Here is a 9765-nt window from a genome sequence, read left to right as displayed (position 1 = left end):
TTTGACTTTATAAATTTTATTTCCAAAGATTTTAATTAGTATTTTAAAGAAATACACCACACCGAAATATTTAAAAAATACAAAAGGACTATAAACAAACAATGAATAATGAGAATTCCTTTCAAAAGAGATACATGATAGGAAAGGAAAATAAAACAGTTCTCATATACTATTTATACATTAATTTTAAACCATAGTACTGTAAGCTTTCCGAACATTGGCAAGAAAAGCCGAAAAATTTTTGGTCTTTCTTACATTCTCTTGAAATTCTGCTAGGCACTCAAGTTGAGGAGCACTATCTGACACTAGAAGAAAAAAAAAGTCAATGTGAATGAGATTTTTTTTTTTTTTATGGAAGAGAAGTATTTCTAATTTAGATGCTTTCATCTGATTCAAATCATTTTAATTCCATTTTATTAAACTGCTTTGAGCACATGATAGGTACACTTGATTTTCATATCCCAACTATTTTGGATCTTTCCTTTGTTTAATTTCTAAATGTTCAAATCTATGTACTACAGTCTTGCTTTAAACAGCAGTCAAGAGATTGAAGAGCTTAATGATAAAAAAAGAACACTGTTTCCCATCATCTTTCCTATATATTTTAACTATTTACACTGTTTTAACGAGTTTTTTAAAGATTGTTAAGTAACTTTACTCTGCAAAACTTTGGCCTGACTTCTAGTATCTGACTATCGGATCAAAAAAGAACAACTTTCAATGCCAACCATTAATATTTACAATTATGGAGAAAAAAACCTAAAGTTTCACAAATGAAATGGAAGTCATTTGAAAATGTGATTGCTATTCCAAAAGTTGTATTTACACTGCCTACTAAACAAGTGATACTCCAAGTGTTGTCTCTGATCAGTTATCTATACTGCTAAGTATATATATTCACTTAACCAATGTCTCCAAATGTACAAATAACAGTATGTAACTCTTATGTATTCGTACCAGGCGGTACATATTGGGAGCAAGCAAGTCTCCAGAGAGGGCAGTCAAAAGAAATGATCCAGCGTTCCCTACTATTAATCTTGTCCTTTGTTCAAGAGGAAGAAATTTGATTGTACCAGATTTCCAGCTCTTTGGTAGAGACTGCTCAGAGAACAGGCCCATGACCAAGCAGAGAAACAACAGAAAAAGAGTACCTGGTTCAAGATTAAACTGTAGTTTTTATTTTAACACACTATCAATTACTATGAAAGTAAGTAGCAATAAAAGATATCCAACTTAAAAAAAATTAAAAAGCTAGTTAAGAGGCTTTTTGAGATTGCTTTTTGAAATTCAGCACTCATTAGATTAGAAGATATTTACCTAGAGAGAAAAAGCCAAATATTTGTATATGAATTTGATTCCTAAAATATAAATTCCACTGGAATAGGAATTGAGTCATCAGGGCACATCAGGTGAACTAAGCCATTCACTTGAGTGTGTGTCTCCTATAGATGCTTTAATATAAAACCACAGGTATAAAAAGCTGAGAACCATTTCCTGAATTCCAATAAATTACTTTAAAAGGGTAATTAGAAGAATAAAAAAGAGATAAATATATTTCCATTTTTTTCTTAGCTATCACATATGTTTCCCATAAATCAAAAACCTGCTACAGAATCAGTAACTTGGCTAAATTATCAATCAATGGAGTAATCTTATAAAATTGATTTTTGGGGAAAAATATTATTATAATATCTATAAATCAAAACTATCATCATAGCCTTAAGAATATCGTAAAAAAACAAGACTAGAAAAGAAAACAGTAGCTTGAGGGAATATTACTTCCTTCATATTACTTTATATTCTGATTCAAATAACATTTTGGGATATTAATCTTAAATGCTAGTTATAGAGAGGAGGAAATACCTTCATAGTCCCTTGCTTCATTAAGGTGCAGGCAAAACATAAATGGGCTCTCAGGATTCTTTGGGTCAATATTAGTGAATATAAACTGCAATTTATCACCTGAAAAAAAAAAAAGATTATCTATTTAATATCAGAATATTTTATTGTACCAAAGCTTTCAATGGAGATGAGCTTTCTTATTGTTGTCTCTGATCAGTTATCTATACTGCTAAGTATATATATATTCACTTAACCAATGTCTCCAAATGTACAAGATACAAATTAGTTTTAAAATGTCGTATAGTTTATATGACACTAAAGGGGCAAACGACAAAAGAAAAAAATAAACTGAACTTGATCAAAATTAAAAACTTGTCCTTTAAGAACACTACCAAGAGAGAAAAAAGATAACTCACAGAATAGGAGAAAATATTTGCAAATCATATCTCTGATATGAGTTTATCACAAAGGATGTATAAAAAACTCCTACAACTTAACAACAAAAAGAACAACCCAATTCAAAAATGGACAAAGGATTTAAAAGACATTCCTCCAAAAAACAGATACAATGACCAATAAACACATGAAAAGATGCTCAACACCACTATTCACTGGGGAATTGCAAACCAAAACTACAACGAGATACCATTTCAAACCTACTAAGACAGCTATAACAACAACAACAAAAAAGTTTTGATGAAGATGTAAAGAAATCAGAACCCTTTTATATTGCTGGCAGGAAAGTAAAATAGTGCTACTGCTGTGCAAAACAGTTGGGCAGTTCTCTGAAAGTTTAAACAAAGAATTACAACATGATCCAGCATTTCCATTGTTTGGTATACACTCTTAAGAAATGAAAATAGAAGCTCAAATAGATAACTATACCCATGTTCACAGCAGCATTCATTTTTCACAGTAGACAAAAGGTGACAATAGCAGTGTCTGCCAATAGATGAATGGATAAACAAGATGTGTTATACCTATACACATACAATGGAATACTACTCAATGATGAAAAGCAATGAACTTCTGACACATGCCACAACGTGAATAAACCTTGAAAATATTATGCCAAGGGCAATAAGCCAGACACAAAAGGACTGCTATCCTCAGAATCTTAGAAAAGTCTACTTACAAGGATGGTCCCTGGCTGGTGTGCTGGAGGTCCCCAAGACCACCTCAGGTTTGAAGATTCAATAGGAGAACTCATAGGACTCAATGTATGCTCATACTCGGGGCTCTGATTTATTATAGTGAAAGGGTACAGCAGAATCAGCAAAGGGAAAAGATGCATGGAGTGAAGTTCAGCGAAAACCAACACAAGCTTCAAGAGTCTCCAATAAGCTTCCCTGGGAGACAGCGCTTCACATGTACTGTCACAATTCAGTGCTGAGGATTTAGCACACCCTGTGTGACTTCACTGGGTTAGGACTTCACTGGGTTAGGTTTCCTCTAGACTTTGCCCATAAGCCTTTTTGGGGGTGATTTGTTTTGTATTCTTTCTGCAATAAATCTAAGCCATGAAGATGACAATATGCTGAATCCTATGTCTTTCTGGCAAACCACCAAACCTGACGGTGATCTTGGGGACTCCTGACACAATAGACACAATATACACAATAAGTCGTGCTGTAAACACATAATGGCCATTATAATACTTAAATGCTTTCATCTGGTAATACCCCTCTGGGAATTCCATAGAAATTATACAAAAGAATGAAGAAGTCTACATTCACCACAGTACTTCTAAAACTAAAAAACAGGCAATCCAAAGGTTAAGTTACAAGCAACACTGTGTTAAAATAGATAAAAGACTAAATAAATCATGATACATTAATGGAAAGAACTATTTCACCATCATTTTAAATTTACCACTATGCAGGCTATAACAACTGGAGAAATGCTAATCATACACTACCAAAACAAACAAGGAACAAAAAATACTTGCACATTGGCAAACGCGCCAAAAAAAGCATTTATTAAAACGCTAGATGATATATAACCAAAGCATTGGTAATTATGTTAGAGTGATAAAAATTTTGTACCTTTTTCCTATGAAATATTTTTACTTTGAAAAAAATTATTTAATTCTCTACTTAAGAAAAGACACACCTTTATAATCCGCCTTTATAATCTCCTAAATTTTAGTTATGTTAGTATACTTACCATAAATTTTTCGAATTTCTAGTCCAAGTCGCTCTTTATACAAGTCTACAGATTCCTGCAGCCTTTTCAACCTTTCTTCACTAGCTTTTTTAGCAGTGGAAATAGCTATGATTAAAAAAAAAAAAAAAATACACAGCATCAAATATTTTAAGTGACAAATAATGTTCCTTTAATTAATTTTAAAAACTTGAAAACAACTATAAAAATGATGGCAGGCAAATGAATCTGCTTACATTTATTCAGTTTCTATCTCTACCAATTAGCAAAAGGGGCTTCTGTTCATTTAAGATGGAAGGAAAAACTGTGTGAGTAAATATGTACAGGTACTGAATGTTTTATTCTATTTTATTATGTAGTACCATGAATAAAAAGGCCAAGACTTGCATGGCTGGCAGAAATAGACTTCTTTGACACTATTTGCTTTTTCTGGTTAGCCAGGAAATTGCTTCATTGGAAAAATATTTTATTCTTTTAAACATAACTATTTCTCATGTGAAGTCAACCTCGTTTCGTACTAGTTTAGAATTGTTCTTAAAGTTAACACATTATTCTCTAAGTAACACACAGCAAATGAGAAAAATGTAGAGTTGCCTGCAAACTCTATAAGAAAACAAATTAACAAAACAAATTTTGCTATTTTCAAGAGACTTGAGAATTACTTTGTGGGCAAACAAGACTCCTTTCTAAAGGAAGCACTCATTTGAGTATGAAAGTTTCTTAGACGCAAAGACTTTCTAGCATAAAGAGTGTGCTTAATGGTTCCTGGCAGAGCATGTGTGATCAATAAATCTGTTACATAAATTACACAATAGCTTCTCCCAAGCAAATCTTATTTAGTGAAACTGTCTCCCAACTATGCTTAACAAAACTCCCATATCCATTTCATTATTACTTTGGCTATATTAGAAATCAAAAGGACCTTTAAATCAAAAGAAAATAAAACCCACTTAGCTAACTTCACAGGCACTTTACAGAGAGGAGTGGCTGGCTACACTCCTAAGGTATGTTTTCTATTTTTGGAAATAAGCTGGAGAGAAGACAAGATGTACATAATAGTTGTGAATCATCACCACTTTGAAATTTAGATTGATGTTTTAAATATGTGTACAACTGGAAACTTACTTTCTTTCTTCTTGGCATATTCTTCCTTAAGATCCTGGATATTTGCAGCCAGTACTTCCAGTTCTTGCTTTTTGTCTTTTACTTCAATAGTCAACTTTAACAACTTATCTTTTTTTTCCTGAATGAGCTTATTCTGCCTGGAGATCTCTGTAAGAAGCACAAAGTATTAGCCAGAATACATATGCTTTACTCTCCAATACATATCTAAGATAAGACCATAATATTGACTTTCATAATATTAATACAGAATGTTTTAATTGGTATTTCCTAATGATTAAAGAATTATAAAAGAATAGAAAATATCCTAATCTATTCCTTCCTATTTGTCTTTGATAATAGAAATGAGAAGACAAAAATGCCTTTTTAAAAAAGAATACCAAATTAAATCAAGAAAAAGAAAATCAGAAGATCGTGACCCTTGTAGCTCCTTGCTTTCAAATAAATACAAAAATAAAACCCACCACCAAAGACAATCAAATTTACACAGTGCCTTGAAGAAACAGCTAATTCTAATGCTGTATGATTCTGGAATATACTAAAAAGATAGAAAGGAAAAAAGGAAGGGAGTGAGTGAGGGAGGAAGGCAGCAAACAGGAATTTCATTTACTCTAGTAACAAAACATTAAGGAATATAAAAAAAAACATGTAGGCTCTGTATTTTAAAAAAATATAAAACTTGTCTGAAAGGTATATTTGACCTGGATATATGGAGAAACATTTTATGCTTCTATTGTAAATACTGTAAAGATGTCAGTATTTCCCAAATTCACATATTTAATACAGTCACAATGGAATTTGGAAGGAAAAGAGAGGCTCTAACAAAACTATAAAATTTAATATGATGAATATATAGGTGAGAACAGTTAAGAAAATATGGTAAGAAAAACAACAGGAAAGGGATTTGCCCTATGAGATTTAACATCTGTGATTGTAACACCCTTAATACAATAGTTGAGTACAACTTAAAGAACTGATTTACACCTCAATTAAACAAAAAAAGGCATTCTCCAACAAATTCCTGTTATGTTTAGGAAATTAATATGAAAAATGAAATCTAGATCAAGAGGTAGATTGTTCCCTAAACAGTGCTGAAATCCAGAATTAATTACATATTCATTAAATATTTAAATATAAAATGAAATCTTACAAAACCTAGAAAGCAGTGTCTAAACATAAAAGTAACGCTATGGGGAAAGATCTTTTTACTCAAATGCAAAAAGAAATCAAAGTGAAAGGCATATACTGGCTACATAAAATGAACAGGTGAAAAAATTCATATGATTCAAATAAGCATCAAATTCTACTATATGCTAGGTACTTTGTCCAACCCCTTATATTTATGTAAATTTTTTATATAAATTTAAGTTTCACAATAACACTATTCTGTAGGTCTTACTCTCTATTTTAAAAAAAGAGGAAAAAGACTCAGCAGTTCACTCATTTGCCTAAAGCTTTATTTGCTAGGATGCAAGAAAGAGTAAGACCTGGCTTCAAACTTGGGTCTTGACTTCAAAGGCTGCTTCTGACCATTATAAACTATCCTCCCCAACAATGAGCTATTGTTCTTAATCTAAAGAAGACACAACTATAAGTTCCTAAGGGAAAAAAGTAGATAAAGGAATAAACAGAGGAAACATAGAATGCAGACGGTTAGCAAGTACAAAACATAATTTACCCTCAGTACTCCTAGAAATGCAAATAAAGCAACAACATACCAATTTTCATTTATTACAACGTTTACAAAAATAATAGCTAGTGTTGAGAAGAATGCAAAATACCAAAGTCCTTGTGGAAAGTATTTTTGACATTGCAAAACAAGTCTTAAGGAGATATATGTCCTTTGACAGTTATTTCATCTTTATAAAGCTACCCTAAGAAAACAAGATGTGTGCAGATATTTTCATACACAAAATTATTTTCAGTGGTACTTATAATGGTAAAAAACTGAAAACATCCGAAATGTCTAATAAATAAGTTGTTAAATAATATGGTACATAAATAAGGTAGACTATATTTTCAAAAAAATTAATAATGTGGGAAAATACTCTCAAAGTGGAAAAAGGAAAAAAAAAACAGCACAAAGTTATGTTGATAATGAGTAAAGTAGACAAGGCAAAGCAAAAGAAAAAATCGGAACTAGGGAAAATTAAAGAAAGCGTGCCCCATGTAAAGACATTCCAATTTAATACTGTTTGAAACATAGTGCTGCTAAATTTAGTATGTCCCGTGGAATATGGCTTGTGGTTTGTGCATGAGAATTCATTAAAAGCAGCTGATCCACTCTGGGTAATGTGGAGTGGTAAAAATGAGAAGGCAAGAACAGTAATAAAAATATGGAGAGAACAACTGTCAGAATACTAACCCTACCCCCAAAGAGTTGAAACACTCCAGTTTTTGTGATTTCCCAGTCTGTGATTTCCAATGTGGGAAAAAAACCTTATTATTATTATTTATTAAATACTGGAATTTACACATCAATATAGATTAATCTCACGAGGGCAATGCCAAGAAAAAAAAGGGACTGGATATATGCAAAATGATGTTATTTATGTAACATTCAAAAATACAATAAAAAAATCATTGATAGGTTAACTCTGGAAGACAGGAGAGGGTACAACATGGGGTGTTCTACTTATTAAGCTGGGTTATGGATACATATATGTTATTTAACTTGTATGAGGGATTTCATAAAGACATTTAATTTACACAAAACTCTGATCTAGTTTGTCACATACCATTTTTATATTCCAGAAACATCTGAACCATTCGTTCTTCTTCCTTTAATTTCACAGACAGCTTTTCTAAAAGAAAAATTGGAATTGACATTTCAGTTCAGCTGAAATAACACTAAAAAACAAAGAAAAATAGCATGTTAAAAGTTAAATTTAAGTACCTGTAAATGCTTTATTGATGTCCTTGTAGGTATCTCTTAGTGCCATCATCTGACAGGAAGTGTCACTGACGCTGCTTTTAAATTTATTCCAAAATTCATTTATGCTTTTATCTAACAGTGCCAGTTCGTCCTCTACCATTTTGTAAGATAATGCTACAAAACAAACAGAACGCACATTGTATTTTATTACTTTAATCATATCAGGCTCATATTCCAATCAACTATATTTTGGCAGTCTGACCTTTGCTAGAAATGGTTAGCAACTTATTTTTAACTCTAGATATTCCAGGGCAGACCAAGCCACCTGGACTGAAATAGGGTTAAGGTGCAACAAGAATTCAAGAAACTCTTACCTCCTAGAAATTCGTTAGTGGTGTAACTGCACAGGACACTTACAAGCTCTGTGACCCTGGGAAAATGACTCCAATTACGTTTTCTCACAAGTAAAATTGGTACATCTAAGATCCCTTCCAACGCTGACCCTTTCAATTCTGGCCTGGATCACCAGGTACTAGATAGCCGATCCTCTCCCATAGAATAAGACCCCAGGCATCTACCCTGTCTCTTCCTCCCACCGCAGATCGGGAAAAGCAGCAGTAAAATAAAGACTGGAGTAGGAGTTCAAAGGGTTTAGTACAGGACCCGTACAAGTCACCTAGACTCTCTAGGCCTCAGTGTTCTCTTCTGTAAAAGAATGTCTATCCTGTAAGATTCTAGACCCCACCAGTTCTCTGTAACGCCAAAACCTTCCCAATGACCTCAAATCTTCCCAGGAATCCACAGACATCTCGTTCGGTGAAACCCAAAACCCTTCAGCCTCGTCGCTGCCCACCCAGCAACGCTCAGACTCAAACAGCAACAAGACGTGCATTTCACAGACACCACCCCGGAAAACACAAATTCCACTCCCAAATCCACTTTTCCCTTTCGCAACAGGCGGGTCGGGGAGCCTAGCTCAGCTCCCGACCTCTCTCACCTTCGGTAGGCCTGAGCTCCGCCGCTTTCCCCACACAAGACATAAACCAAAACCAGCCAACTGCCGGTACCCAGACCACCTCCCACAGCCGCGCCACTTTCCTATTTCAAACCTACGGCGCCTTCCGCCTTCTGACTTCGGGTGCCCATTCGTCTTCTGATTGGCTGGTAGCATAGGTTCTCCATGAAGGGATTGGTTGAGCTAGCTGTCCAGGATTCTCGCGGAAAAGAAGGGGGAAAGGGCATTCTGGGATTTGTAGTCCTTTCTGGGAGACGGCTTTGGAGAAAGTAGTTCTAGTTCCTGGAAGACACGCCCCAGGACGAGGCATTCATCAGTTTCAAGTAAAGATTTCTGCACTAGATGTAAATACTGGATTTTAATTATACTCTGTTGCCAAGTATATACCCTCTTTTTTGATACTACCTATAGCTTAAAGCTAATTAAAAATAATAAAGCTAATAAAAATATAATTGTTTAATCGTCTCATCTTTTAATTACTCTTCATTGGGAAGTGGCTACAAAATTATTGTTTATTTGCTTACGATATTAACACTTCCAAATTTTTCTTATTCTCTGTTTTTTACTATGTGAATTAAAACTGAAACACTAAAAGACTACACCTAGTACAGGTAGTTTCTTCCCCAGAAGACAATGACACAAAACTTAATAGTTAAAAATCCTTGGTGCCTGCTCTTATTGCTGTATTGCAGATAAAACTGAAAAAGGAGAGGGGGCAGTCAGAGATAATTCAAGTTATCTAGCCTGG

At 33.7% G+C, this 9765-nt stretch overlaps 1 protein-coding gene across 3 annotated transcripts; it reads right to left on the bottom strand.

Moving 5' to 3' along the window:
- On the bottom strand, nt 1-9134 carry SPC25 (SPC25 component of NDC80 kinetochore complex). 3 transcript variants are annotated; one of them, XM_016165420.2, is made up of 8 exons: nt 9000-9118; nt 8377-8432; nt 8024-8176; nt 7866-7931; nt 5131-5277; nt 4009-4113; nt 1864-1962; nt 1-305 (listed from the first exon to the last, which is right to left on the bottom strand). In XM_016165420.2, the coding sequence occupies exons 3-8, from the start codon at nt 8160-8162 to the stop codon at nt 187-189; spliced, it is 675 nt and encodes a 224-aa protein (XP_016020906.2). In that variant the 5' UTR covers nt 8163-8176; nt 8377-8432; nt 9000-9118; the 3' UTR covers nt 1-186. The 3 variants fall into 3 exon arrangements, with proteins under 3 accessions (XP_016020906.2, XP_016020905.2, XP_036092693.1); XM_016165419.2 differs by lacking the exon at nt 8377-8432 and having other exon boundaries at nt 9000-9133; XM_036236800.1 differs by lacking the exons at nt 7866-7931; nt 8377-8432 and having other exon boundaries at nt 9000-9134.
- Nucleotides 9135-9765: the final 631 nt, after the last annotated feature.

Source organism: Rousettus aegyptiacus, unplaced genomic scaffold, assembly GCF_014176215.1.
Source record: "Rousettus aegyptiacus isolate mRouAeg1 unplaced genomic scaffold, mRouAeg1.p scaffold_m13_p_2, whole genome shotgun sequence".
Classification (NCBI taxonomy): Eukaryota; Metazoa; Chordata; class Mammalia; order Chiroptera; family Pteropodidae; genus Rousettus; species Rousettus aegyptiacus.
Note: the sequence above shows the minus strand (reverse complement) of the source record. Positions and strands in the feature narration are given on the sequence as shown.

Coding starts and splice junctions, on each gene's coding strand:
- SPC25 (XM_016165419.2), bottom strand. CDS start 9,042: ATGTCTTGTGTGGGGAAAGCGGCGGAGCTCAGGCCTACCGAAG. Junction 4,114..5,130: donor ATATGCCAAGAAGAAAGAAA/GTAAGTTTCCAG, acceptor TTTTAATCATAG/CTATTTCCACTGCTAAAAAA. Junction 306..1,863: donor TGAAGCAAGGGACTATGAAG/GTATTTCCTCCT, acceptor TTTTTCTTCTAG/TGTCAGATAGTGCTCCTCAA.